This window comes from Oncorhynchus gorbuscha, linkage group LG17 (assembly GCF_021184085.1).
Source record: "Oncorhynchus gorbuscha isolate QuinsamMale2020 ecotype Even-year linkage group LG17, OgorEven_v1.0, whole genome shotgun sequence".
Lineage (NCBI taxonomy): Eukaryota > Metazoa > Chordata > Actinopteri > Salmoniformes > Salmonidae > Oncorhynchus > Oncorhynchus gorbuscha.
In genome coordinates, this window is record NC_060189.1 from 21,991,341 (window position 1) to 22,010,718 (window position 19,378).

The window sequence follows — 19,378 nt, forward strand, 5'->3', positions numbered from 1 at the left end:
ATACTAGTAGTTACTTCCAATGCGGGACAGTAGTGCTTGTCAAGCGGGAGCGAACGGCACTGTGTCCCGGTGTTGTTACCGTTCATGCCCTGCCCATTGAGTAATCAATATGATTTATTTATTGTGTAGGCTGCTATCCTATATGAAATAAATTCACGGGAGGGGAAAAATGTCCACGTAACTACCGCTGGCAACACAACCTTGATACCCAGTAGGAAGCTTATCACAGTCAGGTCTCAGGTCGGCATGCATGTCCATACGACACCGGTGCACTGGTCCCCGGTATACCGACTCATTGTGCAGTCCAATCAGTCACGCAAAACGGTATTGAGAGACGACAAATCTGCCCAATAGCTGATTCGCTTTCCATACACCCATTCCTTTCGACACACCCACTCCGGTGGTTGTTTAGCAACAAAACCGAGACGTGCGCAACTATGGGGAATAACAGACTGGGGATAAACAGACAGGGTTGGCTTAGATTGTTGATAATATGTAAACTATATTTAATCTCCAATATTTATTGAAAACATGAATACATTTGCACAATGAGCACTTGTCACTCAAATACATAATTAGTTATTGGTTAGCTAGCTATTGCTATCAATCTGGCCATCCAGAATCACAACAACACACATACTTCTGCCCTTGGACAACATTGTTTTCATGTCACCTCACCCATTTAATATAATTTTTCTCACTTTGGAAATGTTTTTCTCATGTTGGAAATGTGAAGTAGAAAAAAACTAAAATTTAAATATGTTTTATTTTAAGGCAGAAACATGTGAAGACTGTGCAAGGGGTGTGTAGACTTTCCCTAGGCACTGTATGCAAAGCATAAGTGGTTTTCAATCTTCAGAGATAATAAGAGGAAAGATTGGTACAGTGAGGTGAGGGGAAAGAGGTAGAGACTGTGGAGTCAGTAATTGACAAGTTCCCACAACACATCCCCCAAGAGGGCAGAACATCACTGCTAGCACAAAGGTGTTTTGTGGTTTGTGCAGCTGGAGCCAGGTGAGGAACGGTTGTCAGGTGAGTCCCACGCTGGGCACAACCATGATCCTGCAGTGAAGAGCAGTGCAGCTGGCCACAGACAGACAGAGCTCTGGCTGTCAACATCTGCTCAGGAGACTGTACCATCTGGGTCTGGCCCAGGGGAGCTTCTCCTCCATCTCTGACCAGCTGCAGAGTCACAGACAAACATGGACATATGCAGTCCTGTAGAGGTACAAAAGTCCAACCTATCTAGCCACTCAGTATTTAGGTATATTCCTATGTTTCAGACGTTCGCCTCGTTCAAGGATGTTTATTTATTTTTTTATATATTTTTTTAAATACCTCAGTCAGATCAAAGCATTAGCAAGTCAAGCTTGTGCTATGACTGTGGGTTAAAAGCATATCCGAGAAGTTCTTGAGGTCTGTAAGAATGGCTGAATGTTCAACTGAACAAAAGACAATGAAAGACTAGTTGGTAGGTTTAGTTAAGACCTTTTATTTAATCAATTTGAAAGAAAAAAACAAAACAGTAAAAACAGTGTACAAAGTGGATATCATTTATTTACTAAAGCTGGTGTCCTCAGTCTCAGGAATAGGAAAGAGGAGGTACAAAAAAAGTTTTAAAAAGAAAAGGTATAAAATGCATTTCCTTATTTTCAGAGGGTGACAGCAAATGATGAGTGTGCATAGGATTAAGCAACAATCATCTCTAACAATTTAAGAATTGTTTGAGAAAGAGGAATTGATATGAAAATCAAAATAAAAAGCTGTTACATTAATTTGTATGATTAACTTTTGTATCGTGATTATCAGTCATCTGAAAACACAGCAGAAAGTTCTGGAAACTCATTGGAGAACTGTGTTCCATTTTCAAGATGACCAGTTTATCTACAGCAGTCTGTATATGGGGGTAAATTGCGCAAATTATATTTTCATAGTTCACACCTTTCAGAATTGATGTCTAGAGAGGTGCTGTTTCAGTCATTTCTGGCAGCAAAGTGTAACAAGTACAAGTGTACAAATACATACATACATGTTTTGGGGCAGGAAAGTGCATATCATTGGCACAGTCAAATCCATTTTCATTGCTGATTTTCTATAAATAACAACTCAGAGCCATGTACAGAGGAATGGAACACATCCCTACCTATAGAGATCAAAGCTGACTCAACTTGTTTCCCCCTGAACCACAGCCCAGTTTGTTTATGGAGTAAGTCCTAAAGGACTATATTGCTATAGTGACCTCATTGAGGCTGCAGTGAGTACACTGGGAGAAAAACACCCAATACTGTAGAAGAGGAAAATCCAGAAGAGAGAAAAGATTCCCTGATTGGGCAGAAAGGATCAGTACCTGACTGGCAAGTTCAGAGGGAAGCAGCCTAGAGTGTTTGGAATACAACATTCAGACAGGGAGGCACCACAATCCAAGCACATGATAGTCCAGGGGGGTTAGAGTAACTCTGTCTTTTCAATGGTACCACAGGAAATGGATATCTAATTGACCATGTGTACACAGTTCTGAGATTCATTGACAGCAAGCTTGAATGTATTTAAATTATGCCTGCCCCCAGAATAAGAGTTATTTAACTATCTGCGAATCCCCTTTCTGGCACTCTATCACATCATTTCTCTATTAGACTGACAGTGGTCCATTGGGTAATTCTCACCTTGTTCTCTAATGTTTTAGGGCTTTCAAATTCCGATAAGAATGTTTTTTGTGCATTGGAAGTCCTATAAGAATCAACCATGTTCTACAAACAGTTAGATATACAGAATAATACATTTTATTGATTAGGTATACTGGCAAGCCCAAGGAGATTCAAAGTGTTGGTCAAATAGTGATAGTGTGAATGTCTTGATTTTAAAAAAATCAATATCAGACTAATCTCCCACTTCATTGAAAACGAAGTCATTGGTCATCTATTGTTATTGCCGTTGGGCCACAATATTTATTGGTATTAAAGCGGAAATCAGCAGTTGAAACAAAGCGTTCTCCCCATCCCTGTTTATGTAAAAAGCTGAGGGATGGGTTGGAGAAATGGAACCACTAAAATTCATAGACAGAGCTATGGATGCCATCATATCCAAAATGATCATTTTAACCATAGTGTGAGGCTATATAGTGTTTGTTTACAAACTTTGGAGGTAAATTATCTTATATTGTGGGTTGTGATAGGGTAAGACAGTTCAACTGAGTTCATTAGGCATTCATAAGTTATATTCTTCAAGAATCAATGGGCACATATCATTTATTCATGAGTCAAAAAAATGTATGTAACAACTGCATATCGCCCCTTTAAACAAAGAACAGCAAAATACATTTCAATTTTAAATGGCTAATTCCAATATAGTCCTTATGGTCCCGTAACATTTTCCAGGCAAACGTTCACTTTGTGAATAGTATGTGACAAATATAACAGGTGCTGACAAAAGCAAGACAAAAGTTTAAGAACGTGTAGCCTTATCATTCTAAATTCATATACCACATCGCTGCATGACCACTCTTTTCCTATAAATTAGGTTTTATGAACATCAAGCTTGTCTGACTGCACACATCAAGACAAGCAGGAAATGCACTGTAGTGTTCTCTCTCACCATTAGAAAAGTCTTAAAAGGCCACACAAACAAATCAGTGGTTTTTCATTTGTGTAGTATGGAGTATTTTCCCATATAATTACCGAACCTGCAGATTGCAAATGCCTGTTCAACAATACTATCTGAAACACTGGTGAAGTAAGGAAAGGATGTGGCGAAAACCCTGGTAGTTGGATGTGCACTCTGGTGGGGTGAGGGGAAATGGTGGGACCAGAGGAATAAAGGGGTGTGTTTAGGCTGTTCCACTCGCAGAGTAGGAAAACTGTGGGAAGTGGGGTCTCCGTTCGCTGTCAAACGACTCCATGCTGTCTTCTGGAATACAAAATGAGTGGGGAGGAAAGAGCGAGAGAGGGATGGCACAGAAAACTACATTAGTATATACGTTCTGATTTCCGCTTTAATACAAAATATATATTTTCCTCCCAGTGACAAAAACCCTTATGATTGAGTCCTAATGCATAATGTACCTAGTACTAGCTAGGGCGCAGTTTGGCACACACTGCTAGGGGTCTAGCAAGCACTTCCATGTGAGGTACACAGTGAACTATGGAATAACAGACGTTACACACACGTTCCAGGAGAGGGCACAAATCCCCCAGAGGAATTGAATAAGCACTATGTAATTTGACCTCACATTAATTGCACTGGGAAGATGGACCTTCCCCATTATCATTTCAATATTTGCCCTGGAGTGCAATCTATACCTTGAATGATGTTCAAAACGATCTATTCTTTTTCTCTCGTGGGATTGAATTCTTTGAGTGCTACAGTACAGATATAAAGTTGCGACCAAATATATTGGCAGCCTTGCTCTTTTCTTTAATTCCCTATGTCTTCTAAAATAAGATGAAATTGGAAAATAACTTTTGGTTTCCACACCTTATTGGATTTTCAACATTGCATAAGCAATTTTGTGTAAATTTAAGTTTAGAATTTTTCATTTAGAAAGTAATGACAAATGGCTAAATGATTTGCGAGTTCTTGGTTGCACAGCCAAGATAACTGCAGACAAATGCTTCTTGTAGTCATCAGTGATCTTGCTGCACCTTGGCCCACTTTTCAGCAGCAAACTGCTCAAATGCTTCCATGTTTGAGGGGTGCCATCCACCAACTGCTGTTTTCAGATCTCACCATAGGTTCTGGATGTGATTCAGATCTGGACTCTTGGCTGGCCACTCCAGAACAGCATCTCTTCTTGAACCATTCCTTGGTGTTTTTTGTATGTGCTTTTGGCGTCATTGTCCTGCTGGAAGACCCACAACCTCCAATGGAGACCCAGTCTTTGGACACTGGGTTGAACATTGGACTCCAAAACACCTGATAATCTGCTGATTTCATGATGCCTTGTGCATTTTCAAGGCCCCCAGTACCAGAGGCAGCAAAGCAACCCCACAGCATTATCAAACCTCCCTCATGTTTGATTGTAGGGAGGGTGTTCTTTCCATTGAATGTTCATTTGGTTGTCAGTAAACGAAGCGCTGACCTGTATTGTCAAAGAGCTCTGTCTCTGTTAAAGGTTGTGGGTCTTCCAGCTGAACAATGACCCCAAACACACATCAAAAGCACCCTGGAATGGTTTGAGAAGAAACGCTGGACTGTTCTAGAGTGGCTAGTGTCCAAATCTGAATCACATCCAAAACCTATGATGAGATCTGACAAAAGCAGTTGGTGGAGGTCACCCCTCAAACATTGAAGTATTAGAGCAGTATGCTGCTGAAAAGTGAGTTCAAATTGCTACAAAAAGGGTTTGTCTGCAGTTATCTTGGCCAACGGCTGTGCAACCAAGTACAAGGGGTACCAATACATTTGTCCATGCCATTTGTATTTAATTTCTAAATAAAAATTGTAAACTTAATTTTACAAAAATAAACATTTGATCTACAATGACGAAAATTCAATACTGTGTGGAGAAGAAATGCTTTTTTTTTCAATTTAAACTCATTTTAGAAATAGGTCATTTTTAAGAAAAGTGCAAGGATGCCAATATATTTGTCCACAACTGTATAATGTATCATATACATCAAGGGCACGTGGAAATCTTACATTCTCTCATGACCATGACAATGAGGAAGAATATTACTGTCTTCAATCAAAATTCTATCTAAACCATGTAGATCAGCTTGTTTTTTGTTTTGTTTGAGACACTCCAATTCTGGAAACCCAAAAATAAACATTGACCTTTAGAGCCACATGATAATTTAAAGTTTAAAATCTCTGAAGAGGGGAGATGAATTTCTATGAGATTCTGAAACGCAATAGGTATTCTTTACATGAATGACATTTAGAACCACTTGCGTTTCCAGTTCATCCTGAGTCAGACTGTGATCACCCCTACTAAACCAAAACATTCAGGTCCAAAGAGTCAGTGAAAAACATAAAAACAAGTATGATTGTCTGTCTGGGTGTGTAATACTGTTCTCTGAGTGTGGTGCGTGTATTCTGTAAAGATACAGAATACGCAGTGGGTCTGGTAGTACCTTGTCCGGGCGGTGTAATAGTGATGGTCTGCGCTGTGAACTCCTCGTCAAAATACCGTGTATCTGTTTCCGAGGTAACCTGGGGCTTGAAGGGCGGGACCAGCTGTGAGAGAAGAGAGGACACCATGAGCACATTGGCACATCTGTCCTGTCAATCAGAGTGTAGACAGTTGCAGGCCTGGTGAAATCTATTGATTGTTCACTGAAGTAATGGAAAATGGAACACTAATTTACCTTTTTCTCATAAACATCTTGCCATTCAATCCCAGCAAAGAATTTGTGCTGCATAATCTCCTTAGCATCATCCTGTCCTCCACCTAACCTGGAAGATAGAGGAACCAAAACAAAGTAAATACGTGGCCAAATCAATCCATGCCATTATATTCCACGGGATTCTGTACATACGGTATGGTGGATAACTGCTGGCAAGAGGATCTACGCACCGCTGCTTGGGGTCCTTCTTGAGCAGGCCGGAGAGCAGGGACCTGCCCTCGTGACCCAGGGTACGTGGGAAACGGATGTCCTCCATGAGGATGAGCTCAAACAGCTTCTCGTGGTCCTGGTTGTAGAAGGGCAGCCGACCGCACATCATCTCGTACATGACCACGCCCAGACCCCACCAGTCCACCGCACGACCGTAATCATTGTCCTCCAGTACCTGGACAACACAGGACAACCACAACTCAAAACAATATAATAGCATTAGGAACAGTTACACAATCATACTTGGAAGCATACAGGACAAGGGCTAGAAGGAGTTCAAATGTACATTCTTCCCTATGATAGTATCAAGAGAGACATACTATACATTGTTGGTTTAGATCTCTGAAACCTAGCTATTAGCTAAGTGGATGGACATTAGGTAGGTAGTGAGGTCAGCAGCTCTCCAGGCTGTATAAAGAACCCTGAGTGAGGCCAGTGAACCCCCCACCCCCCTTCTGCTGGTCTGGGATTCCAAGCAGCCACAGCCAACACTGACTCACATCTCACATTAGGAGCAGGGATAGAGTTTCTCCTGGAGCCCTGCATATTTAATCACTAGAGGTCTGCAGTACACACTACACACCATCACGAGAGAGGGATAGGCTGGGCAGGGGCTGGAGGCTGGAGAGGCTAGGGCCAGTTAGTGGAAGCAGAGTCCCCATTGCAGCAACCACATACACCACACCACTGCCACAGCCCTTAGTCACGGAAGTGGAGGTTCACACATCTTGGAAGATGACGTGTTCACACGTTCTAATCAATTGGCTCGATTTGGCTCTGTGCTGTCTAACTGGGCAGCCTGTTGAATGTCAAACATAGTATTTGAGTTGTTATTAAACAAGGCCTTCTGGGAAGTGTAGTTGGGTCAATATCCAACAGGAAGGCTATTGTAGGTGGAATCAAGCCAATGAGAACAGACTGTTCTTTAAAACAAGGTTATATGAGGTGAGATAAATTGGTCCAGGAATAGACTCATAGGTAAAAGGGCAGCCTAATAGAATTAGATATGGACATGAAGGTACACAGACCCAGAGAGAAGAGGCGGGCAGAACAGATGGACAGATGTGACCGTAAATGGAACAAAACCAGAGTGTGTTTGTGTGTGTTTGAGCGGGTGGTGTGTGCCTGCATCTGTGGGCACGCTGCTTGGCGCTGCGGTTAGGGGCGAGGAGGACTCGGAGGGCAGGGGTAACGTGAAGCCGGCACGGTGCTAGGATTACTGGACCGTCTCTATTTCCAGCACTGCTGTCGTGTGATTCACACCACACGACAGCTGGGCCTGCAGCTGCCCCATATATGTAGAAGAGTACCACAGCTGTGGAGCTGCCAGGACCACAGGAGCCAAGCTCATCCCTCACACACGTAACCAGGGCTGCCTGGACCAGCTCTGTTACACTGGCCCAAAGGACAGCACAGTGCAGGGAGGAGGTAGGAGTGAAACGTACACTTGCTGTACTTTTCCTCCACTTGATACTGCCCTCTATCTTACTTCTCTGGCCTTATTCTCCCTCTAACACAAACACAGCTATTGTCCCTCTCCCAAACACATGCCCTTCACTCTCCTTTTCATTGTTCATTACTTTCACAAATCGACTTCATTTCAATAAAATGACTATTTCACAGTGGATTAGGTGAAACTTGTTCCATGGGTGTTAGCAAGATACAGGCTTACAGCCCAGGTCTGGGCAGCGGGTCTGGCCTGTGGAATATTCCCAGACGTTACAGCATTCCTGTGCAGCACACACAACAAGGTCATTGTTTACTGCAGAACAACCTGTAACATTGCCTGGCCCTGGTTCCCATAGAGACGGTCTATGGCGACCCCGTCTCCACGGAAACGCCCCCTGATGTCTCTACTGCCAGAGGAGGAGCAGAGCTGGGGCTGTTATATGGTGCCAATAGCTATGTTACTGTGTTCAGAATGCTAAAGAGGGGGAGGGTTGTTCTTCAGCACATTTATGACATACCACACGTGGACAAAAATGACAAACAGATTCTTTCCTTTAAAATGATCATTTGCCTGTTGCTTGCCCTAGTGTGAGGGACGTGACATGATGGTAATATAGTAATTCATGCCCTAGTTGGCTTTGGTGATGATGGCTACTGTATACTGTAAATTAGGATGGTTCTCTAGAGCAGGAGTTCCCAAACTTTTTCACTCGGACCCTCTTCCAGCATTGGGCCCTCCCCCCCTGCATGAGCACGCGCCATGTCTATTTCCATGGGCACAAGCACTGTTCATGACACAAACTGTCCACACCCCTCTTGTTGGTGGAGAGGAAATTTGACAGGTTTCCTTTTTTTCTTCATATTCCATACATTTTGCCAGTCTAATGTGTATTCATGTGATATTTGAGTGACAAAAAAATACAACAATATCTATAGGATAAAAAAACAAAACTTTAAAAAACATTAGCTGACATGGGCATAGTTATGAACAGCTAAGAGTCTAAGAGAGAGGAATATAAAGATGTCAGATGAAAACGCCATGGGCGATTGTTACAGGGGAGAACCGAGGACAACAGGTCCAGAGTGTGGCCCTGGCTTTGCCCAGGTCGGGATAGGTATCCTGGGCAGGAGTCGGCTAGAAGCCCCCTCAGTGCCAGGAGCAGCTGTAGCCAATGTAACCTTTTCTTCAGGGCGGAAACTCACGTTTCCTGAGGCACTGCCAAACCCCCCAGCAAATTCCAAATGGAGGCTAAAAACAACGAGTCAGCAGCTGTGTTAACATGGGCACCCTTCTCCTAGAAAACCTTCTTACAGCAAGAGGCAAGGGGACTAGCAACACACACACACACACTGTACAATGCCCTATCGTGTTATACACCCCACGTCATACCTGCACGCAATGGGGAGAAGCCACACCCCCCTGTACACATGCCTTCTCAAACAAAAAAATATGGGAACAACCTGTCCTGCCCTAGTCACACTGCAGACTCATTAGCTGCATGTCTTATACTGGAGATTAGACAGGCATTTAGGAACAACTGTCCCAAAGTCACTCTTCAACAGTTTATTTTACCTTTATTTTAACAGGGAGTCCCATTGAGACCAAGGTCTCTTTTGCAAGGGAGCCTTGCATCTTACAATTAATTACACAACTGCATTCGACATAGGAAATACACCAGAAGAAATGTGACATGGCTTGTATGCCTTAACAATATGCCCGACAACAGACATTTACGATGATGTGTGTAGTGGGATATATTCTCTGCAATACAGTTCCTCTCTTCAAACCATGTTAGGTCTGTTAATTCTTTCAGTTATTTACCAATTATGTGACTTTATTCTCTTCAGTTGATTTACACTCAAATTTGAATAGACAAAAATACTCAAGAGAACATTCCAAAAGAGTGTGCACTGAAGAGGAAGGTTACATGGGTTGGGCTTTTTTATGTTTAAAAAATGATACGATTTATTGACCCCCATATTGTGAATGGACTGTGAGAATACACTACCTCTGGGGCCAGGTACTCTGGTGTCCCACAGAAGGTCTTCATGGTGGCCCCGTCTGTGATCCCCTCCTTACACAGTCCAAAGTCGGTGATCTTTATGTGTCCGTCTTTGTCCAGCATGAGATTTTCCAGCTGAGACAAGGAGACAGAATGAGACAGGACGTATCAGCAACAGGAGGAGGGGGAGTGACTGTGTGAGTGTGTGATTGAGGCACAGCTGATTTGGCTTCAGCTCTGAGAGGCATGAGCTAGCGATGCATGTCCTTTTAATATCAGTGTGTCCTCTGAGTAAAAGTCACCTGGCAACTGTAGCCCACACGTGGCCAGCAGCACCAGGCAGGCAGGCCAGAGTCAGCACATCCTCCAAAACTGCTACCCTGGCATTTTCAGGAGAACCTTAGCAGGCTGGGAGCCTGCCTCATTAACCCATGGGGAGAGCAGAGGGAGGGGGGAACGAGGAGGGTGGAGGCTATGCTGACCTGGCTGGTATAGTTTCATCAGCTGGAAGAAACAGGGCTACAGATGCCCCCCCCCCCCTTTAAAACCAGTCATATCATGCCTCTGCTACCTCTGCTCTTATGCTATGAATACAGATCACTGAGTTTCTGTACTAGTCTCTTCCTTCTGGTACAAACAATTTACAGCTGGGGTAAAATATGATGACGGGGGTAAAATATGACTGTCAATACTAAAATACACATTTTTCATCACTGCTTATTTACATTAATGGTAACACAAAGATAAATAAAGGAATTGAACATCTGCCCGGAAGGAGATGGTGGTTAGTATATTCCGGCTGTAGAAAGGGGCGGTCTAGGTCTCCAGCTGCAGTGAGGACTGAATCGGGGTAGGCCTGCTACTGCTGTGGACACTATTTATATCCCGGTCCGCAGACTGTGCTCCTCCGCCTTACCTTCAGGTCTCTGTAGACCACGTTCCTCTCAGCATGCAGGTAGTCCAGCGCTGACACTATCTCCGCCCCGTAGAACCGAGACCGCTCCTCCGAGAACACCCGGTCTCGGGAGAGGTGGAAGAACAGCTAGTGGAGGGAGGAAGATAAGAGAGGGGAGAGGAGAGACAGAGGGAACAAGGTTAGCGTACACAGAAGGAGGGGTGGGAGGCGTTATTGGCTACTACTAGCTAAATTGGATCTTGTGTGTCAGGTGTTATTGACAGTTTAAAAAGCTCACCTCTCCGCCGTTCGCATACTCCATTACGAAACACAACCGATCATGGGTCTGGAAGGAGTATTTCAGGCCCTGGGGATATATATTTATATTTGAGTCATTTAGCAGACGCTCTTATCCAGAGCAACTTACAGTTGCAAGTTCACACGTTTTCTTCCTTCTTTCGTACTGGTGCCCCATGGGAATCGAACCCACAACCCTGGCGTTGCAAGCGCTATGCTCTCTCTACCAACTGAGCCAGATGGGACCCTGGGGATATACACCAATAACTTAAACAACTGCAATGAATCAAAAAATTAAGCCCGCCATTGCAAGTTCTCCATAAGAAACCAAAGTCTTTGTTGAAGTGATATCTGCCTTTGGGATATAACTGTTGAATGACAACTGCTAGCCCCATTCACCACAGTGGGATGGACAGAAGATGCATGTGTTACTCCAGCCACTAAATGTGGAAGAGTTGCGCATTGTGAGCCATCACAGACTTTGAGAAAGGTGGTTAACTAACAATGAGATGTCTAGTGTCTAGCCAAGTCTATTGCCATCTTTGCAAACATTGCTCAAACTCTCCCAACACAGATTCAGCATCTCCCCTGAATGGAAGCTCTCAGGCTGAAGTGGAGTGGCTCCTCAGTCTTTGTGGCCAGAGAAGAGTTTGGGTTATGTAGATGGAGTGGATGGCGGGGTCTCTCACTGTCAAGAACGGATGCTTGGAATTCTGGAGCACTCGGTTTTCTGTGAGTGTGTGTGCCACTTCATCCTGAAAGAGATCACAAAGAGTGTTTGTGCAACTCCCACAATGGCTGCCGTTTAGGTATCCATGATCGCCCCTCACCGCCCCCATGCTGTCTCTCCCTCTTTTGTTTTCTCATGTTTCTCCTAACGGTTAGTGGCCTCTACTCACTTTCGCTACGATCACTTCCTTCTTCAGGATTTTCATGGCATAGTAGCGTCCTGTGGCCTTCTCCTTCACCAGGATCACTTTGCCAAAAGTACCTTTTCCGAGGAGTTTGAGGTATTCAAAGTCGTCCATAGTCTATGAGCAAGTGGGGAAAAAGCAGCATCGGGTTACAAACAGCGGCTATAACAAATTCATGCTCTAACTAGTCAAGACATATAATCCCACTGACAACAACACAGAAGCATTTAAGGTACCATTTCATCCACTCTGCAACTTCCACTCTTCTAATGGTGGGACTATATGCTGCAGTGACTTGTTTAACCTCTGACCCTCAGGGCTGGTGAGAATGTTGAAAACGGTTGTGTAGGAGACATGCACTCCGGTGCCCTTAGACCTTTGTGTCATGACTTAAGAGCACAGATGTGTGGTGATGAAACAGAGTGGACACGCCATCTGGTGCTAAGCCTCCCATGGCTGATGTTGGTACCGGAGCATCGGCTCTTGGACTAATAGGCTCCTAGACAGCTTCTACCCCAAAGCCATAAGACTGCTAAATAGCCAGACTGCTAAATAGTCAGGTAATGGTACCTGAACTATCTGCACTGACTCGATCACTGACTCTAATACCTAGTACCTCTGCCCATTGACCTGGTCCTGGAACTCCCTGTATATAGCTCCACATTGACCTGGTCCTGGAACTCCCTGTATATAGCTCCACATTGACCTGGTCCTGGAACTCCCTGTATATAGCTCCACATTGACCTGGTCCTGGAACTCCCCACATGACCTGGTCCTGGAACTCCCTGTATAGCTCCACATTGACCTGGTCCTGGAACTCCCTGTATATAGCTCCACATTGAACCCCTGGCTCCTGACCTGGTCCTGAACTCCCTGTATATAGCTCCACATTGACCTGGTCCTGGAACTCCCTGTATATAGCTCCAGACCTGGTCCTGGAACTCCCTGTATATAGCTCCACATTGACCTGGTCCTGGAACTCCCTGACCTATATAGCTCCACATTGACCTGGTCCTGGAACTCCCTGTATATACAGCTCCACATTGACCTGGTCCTGGAACTCCCTGTATTAGCTCCACATTGACTGGTCCTGGAACTCCCTGTATATAGCTCCACATTGACCTGGTCCTGGAACTCCCTGTATATAGCTCCACATTGACCTGGTCCTGGAACTCCCTGTATATAGCTCCACATTGACCTGGTCCTGGAACTCCCTGTATACAGCTCCACATTGACCTGGTCCTGGAACTCCCTGTATATAGCTCCACATTGACCTGGTCCTGGAACTCCCTGTATATAGCTCCACATTGACCTGGTCCTGGAACTCCCTGTATATAGCTCCACATTGACCTGGTCCTGGAACTCCCTGTATATAGCTCCACATTGACCTGGTCCTGGAACTCCCTGTATATAGCTCCACATTGACCTGGTCCTGGAACTCCCTGTATATAGCTCCACATTGACCTGGTCCTGGAACTCCCTGTATGTAGCTCCACATTGACCTGGTCCTGGAACTCCCTGTATAGCTCCACATTGCTGGTCCTGGAACTCCCTGTATTGCTCCACCTGGTCCTGGAACTCCCTGTATATAGCTCCACATTGACCTGGTCCTGGAACTCCCTGTATATAGCTCCACATTGACCTGGTCCTGGAACTCCCTGTATATAGCTCCACATTGAGGTCTGGAACTCCCTGTATATAGCTCCACATTGACCTGGTCCTGGAACTCCCCCTGTACAGCTCCACATTGACCTGGTCCTGGAACTCCCTGTATATAGCTCCACATTGACCTGGTCCTGGAACTCCCTGTATATAGCTCCACATTGACCTGGTCCTGGAACTCCCTGTATATAGCTCCACATTGACCTGACTCTGGTCCTGGAACCTGGAACTCCTGTATATAGCTCCACATTGACCTGGTCCTGGAACTCCCTGTATATAGCTCCACATTGACCTGGTCCTGGAACTCCCTGTATATAGCTCCACATTGACCTGGTCCTGGAACTCCCTGTATATAGCTCCACATTGATCTGGTCCTGGAACTCCCTGTATATAGCTCCACATTGATCTGGTACTGGAACTCCCTGTATGTAGCTCCACATTGATCTGGTACTGGAACTCCCTGTATATAGCTCCACATTGATCTGGTACTGGAACTCCCTTCTCCACATTGACCTGGTCCTGGAACTCCCTGTATACAGCTCCACATTGACCTGGTCCTGGAACTCCCTGTATATAGCTCCACATTGACCTGGTCCTGGAACTCCCTGTATGTAGCTCCACATTGATCTGGTACTGGAACTCCCTGTATATAGCTCCACATTGATCTGGTACTGGAACTCCCTGTATATAGCTCCACATTGACCTGGTCCTGGAACTCCCTGTATATAGCTCCACATGTGTTGACCTGGTCCTGGAACTCCCTGTATATAGCTCCACATTGACCTGGTCCTGGAACTCCCTGTATATAGCTCCACATTGATCTGGAACTCCCTGTATATAGCTCCACATTGATCTGGTACTGGAACTCCCTGTATGTAGCTCCACATTGATCTGGTACTGGAACTCCCTGTATATAGCTCCACATTGATCTGGTACTGGAACTCCCTGTATATAGCTCCACATTGACCTGGTCCTGGAACTCCCTGTATACAGCTCCACATTGACCTGGTCCTGGAACTCCCTGTATATAGCTCCACATTGACCTGGTCCTGGAACTCCCTGTATGTAGCTCCACATTGATCTGGTACTGGAACTCCCTGTATATAGCTCCACATTGATCTGGTACTGGAACTCCCTGTATATAGCTCCACATTGACCTGGTCCTGGAACTCCCTGTATATAGCTCCACATTGACCTGGTCCTGGAACTCCCTGTATATAGCTCCACATTGACCTGGTCCTGGAACTCCCTGTATATAGCTCCACATTGACCTGGTCCTGGAACTCCCTGTATATAGCTCCACATTGACCTGGTCCTGGAACTCCCTGTATATAGCTCCACATTGACCTGGTCCTGGAACTCCCTGTATATAGCTCCACATTGATCTGGAACTCCCTGTATATAGCTCCACATTGATCTGGTACTGGAACTCCCTGTATGTAGCTCCACATTGATCTGGTACTGGAACTCCCTGTATATAGCTCCACATTGATCTGGTACTGGAACTCCCTGTATATAGCTCCACATTGACCTGGTCCTGGAACTCCCTGTATACAGCTCCACATTGACCTGGTCCTGGAACTCCCTGTATATAGCTCCACATTGACCTGGTCCTGGAACTCCCTGTATGTAGCTCCACATTGATCTGGTACTGGAACTCCCTGTATATAGCTCCACATTGATCTGGTACTGGAACTCCCTGTATATAGCTCCACATTGACCTGGTCCTGGAACTCCCTGTATATAGCTCCACATTGACCTGGTCCTGGAACTCCCTGTATATAGCTCCACATTGACCTGGTCCTGGAACTCCCTGTATATAGCTCCACATTGACCTGGTCCTGGAACTCCCTGTATATAGCTCCACATTGACCTGGTCTGGAACTCCCTCCACATTGATCTGGAACTCCCTGTATATAGCTCCACATTGATCTGGTACTGGAACTCCCTGTATATAGCTCCACTGTCACGACTTCCGACTCCCCTGCCTGTTCGGGCGGTGCTCGGCGGTCGTCGTCACCGTCCTACTAGCCGCTACCGATCCCTTTTTCGTTTGTCTGTTGGTTTTGTCTTATTAGTTTCACCTGTGTGTATTTTAGTTAAATTAGCTTCCCTATATGTAGTAGTTTGACCCGCCCTTGTTTTGTGCGGGATTGTTTTTTTTTACTCTGTTGGACTGTGGTTTTCATGTTTGTGTTCTCCGGACTGTTTGGTCCTGGTTTTGGGCTGGTCTGTTTTATGCGCCCTGTATGTTGGCATGACCGTTTTTTTGGCCGGAGAATAAATCACGATTTACTGAACCCCGCTCTCTGCGCCTGATTCCAACCCACCACTCCTAGTATCCCGTGACATCCACATTGACCTGGTCCTGGAACTGCCTGTATATAGCTCCACATTGACCTGGTCCTGGAACTCCCTGTATATAGCTCCACATTGACCTGGTCCTGGAACTGCCTGTATATAGCTCCACATTGACCTGGTTCTGGAACTCCCTGTATATAGCTCCACATTGACCTGGTCCTGGAACTCCCTGTATATAGCTCCACATTGACCTGGTTCTGGAACTCCCTGTATATAGCTCCACATCGATCTGGTACTGGTACCCCCTGTATATAGCTCCACATTGACCTGGTCCTGGAACTCCCTGTATATAGCTCCACATTGACCTGGTTCTGGAACTCCCTGTATATAGCTCCACATTGATCTGGTACTGGTACCCCCTGTATATAGCTCCACATTGACCTGGTTCTGGAACTCCCTGTATATAGCTCCACATTGACCTGGTCCTGGAACTCCCTGTATATAGCTCCACATTGACCTGGTCCTGGAACTCCCTGTATATAGCTCCACATTGACCTGGTTCTGGTACTCCCTGTATATAGCTCCACATTGACCTGGTCCTGGAACTCCCTGTATATAGCTCCACATTGACCTGGTCCTGGAACTCCCTGTATATAGCTCCACATTGACCTGGTCCTGGAACTCCCTGTATATAGCTCCACATTGACCTGGTCCTGGAACTCCCTGTATATAGCTCCACATTGACCTGGTTCTGGTACCCCCTGTATATAGCTCCACATTGACCTGGTTCTGGAACTCCCTGTATATAGCTCCACATTGACCTGGTTCTGGTACCCCCTGTATATAGCTCCACATTGACCTGGTTCTGGAACTCCCTGTATATAGCTCCACATTGACCTGGTTCTGGTACTCCCTGTATATAGCTCCACATTGACCTGGTCCTGGTACTCCCTGTATATAGCTCCACATTGACCTGGTTCTGGTACCCCTGTATATAGCTCCACATTGACCTGGTCCTGGAACTCCCTGTATATACACTACTGGTCAAAAGTATTAGAATACCTACGCATTCAAGTGTTTTTATACATTTTTTTACAATTTTCTACATTATAGAATAATAGTGATGACATCAAAACTATGAAATAACATGGAGGAAGAGGTGTTATGGTTTGGGGGTGCTTTGCTGGTGACACTGTCTGTGATTTATTTAGAATTCAAGGCACACTTAACCAGCATGGCTACCAGAGCATTCTGCAGCGATACACTATCCCATCTGGTTTGGGCTTAGTGGGACTATCACTTGTTTTTCAACAGAACAATGACCCAACACATCTCCAGGCTGTGTAAGGGCTATTTAACCAAGAAGGAGAGTGAGAGTGCTGCATCAGATGACCTGCCTCCAAAATCCCCTGACCTCAACCAATTTGAGATGGTTTAGGATGAGTCGGACTAAAGAGTGAAGGAAAGGGAGTCAAAAAGTGCTCAGCATATGTGGGAACTCCTTCAAGACTGTTGGAAAAGTATTCCAGGTGAAGCTGATTGAGAGAATGCCAAGAGCGTCCAAGCTGTATATATTTGGATTTGTTTAACACTTTTTTGGTTACTACATGATTCCATATGTGTCATTTCATAGTTTTGATGTATTCACTATTATTCTACAATGTAGAAAATGGTAAGATTTTTTTTTTAAACTTGAACATTTGACCGGTCGTGTAGCTCCACATTGATCAGCTACAGGTACTCCCTGAATATAGATCCACATAGATCTGGTACTGGTACTCCCTGTATATACAGTACAGTTGAAGTCAGAAGTTTACATACACCTTAGCCAAATACATTTAAACTCAGTTTTTCACAATTCCTGACATTTAATCCTAGTAAAAATTCCCTGTCTTCAGTCAGTTAGGATCATCACTTTATTTTAAGAATGTGAAATGTCAGAATAATAGTAGAGAGAATTATTTATTTCAGCTTTTATTTCTTTCATCACATTCCCAGTGGGTCAGAAGTTTACATACACTCAATTAGTATTTGGTAGCATTGCCTTTAAATTGTTTAACTTGGGTCAAACGTTTCGGGTAGCCTTCCACAAGCTTCCCACAATAAGTTGGGTGAATTTAGCCCATTCCTCTTGACAGAGCTTGTGTAACTCAGTCAGGTTTGTAGGCCTACTTGCTCTCACGCACTTTTTCAGTTTCGCCCACAAAATATATAAATATATATATCCACATAATTTCTCCCTCATGATGCCATCTATTTTGTGAAGTGCACAACTCCCTCCTGCAGCAAAGCAGAAAAAGGGGGATGCTTGCAAGCTGAAGAACACCATCCCAACCGTGAAGCACAGGGGTGGCAGCATCATGTTGTGGGGACATGATGCTGCCACCCCCGTGCTTCACGGTTGGGATGGTGTTCTTCGGCTTGCAAGCCTCTCCCTTTTTCCTCCAAACATAACGATGATCATTATGGCCAAACAGTTCTATATCTGTTTCATCAGACCAGAGGACATTTCTCCAAAAAGTACGATCCATGTCCCTATGTGCAGCTACAAACCGTAGTCTTTTTTTTTTTATGGCGGCTTTGGAGCAGTGGCTTCTTCCTTGCTGAGTGGCCTTTCAGGTTATGTCGATATAGGACTTGTTTTACAGTGGATATAGATACATTTGTATCTGTTTCCTCCAGCATCTTCACAAGGTCCTTTATAGTTGTTCTGGGATTGATTTGCACTTTTCGCACCAAAGTACGTTCATCTTTAGGAGACAGAACGTGTCTCCTTCCTGAGCGGTATGACGGCTGCCTGGTCCCAAGGTGTTTATACTTGCATACTTTTTTTCCGAGGTCTTGGCTGATTTCTTTTGACTTTCCCATGATGTCAAGCAAAGAGGCACTGAGTTTGAAGGTATGCCTTGAAATACATCCGCAGGTACACCTCCAATTGACTCAAATGATGTCAATTAGCCTATCAGATGCTTCTAAAGCCATGACATCATTTTCTGGAATTGTCCAAGCTGTTTAAAGGCACAGTCAACTTAGTGTATCTAAAATTCTGACCCACTGGAATTGTGATACAATGAATTAAAAAGTGAAATAATCTGTTTGTAAATAATTGTTGGAAAAATGACTTGTGTCATGCACAAAGTAGATGTCCTAACTGACTTGCCAAAACTATAGTTTGTTAACAAGAAAAGTTGTGGAGTGGTTGAAAAACGAGTTTTAATGACTCCAACCTAAGTGTATGTAAACTTCCGACTTCAACTGTAGCTCCACATAGATCTGGTACTGTTACTCCCTGTATATGGGGCGTGC

General features: G+C 44.6%; 1 protein-coding gene across 1 annotated transcript in view; it reads right to left on the reverse strand.

Moving 5' to 3' along the window:
- Positions 1–1,472: 1,472 nt before the first annotated feature.
- Positions 1,473–19,378, reverse strand: part of LOC124001450 (RAC-alpha serine/threonine-protein kinase) — a 40,924-nt gene continuing 23,018 nt past the window's right edge. Inside the window, exons 6-14 of the mRNA XM_046308186.1 lie at positions 12,095–12,226; positions 11,885–11,950; positions 11,197–11,265; positions 10,920–11,045; positions 10,010–10,138; positions 6,512–6,726; positions 6,303–6,390; positions 6,069–6,171; positions 1,473–3,903 (exon numbers count right to left, since the gene is read on the reverse strand). Coding sequence (XP_046164142.1) covers positions 3,824–3,903; positions 6,069–6,171; positions 6,303–6,390; positions 6,512–6,726; positions 10,010–10,138; positions 10,920–11,045; positions 11,197–11,265; positions 11,885–11,950; positions 12,095–12,226 — 1,008 coding nt within the window. The 3' untranslated portion in view covers positions 1,473–3,823. The remainder of the gene's footprint in view (positions 3,904–6,068; positions 6,172–6,302; positions 6,391–6,511; positions 6,727–10,009; positions 10,139–10,919; positions 11,046–11,196; positions 11,266–11,884; positions 11,951–12,094; positions 12,227–19,378) is intronic.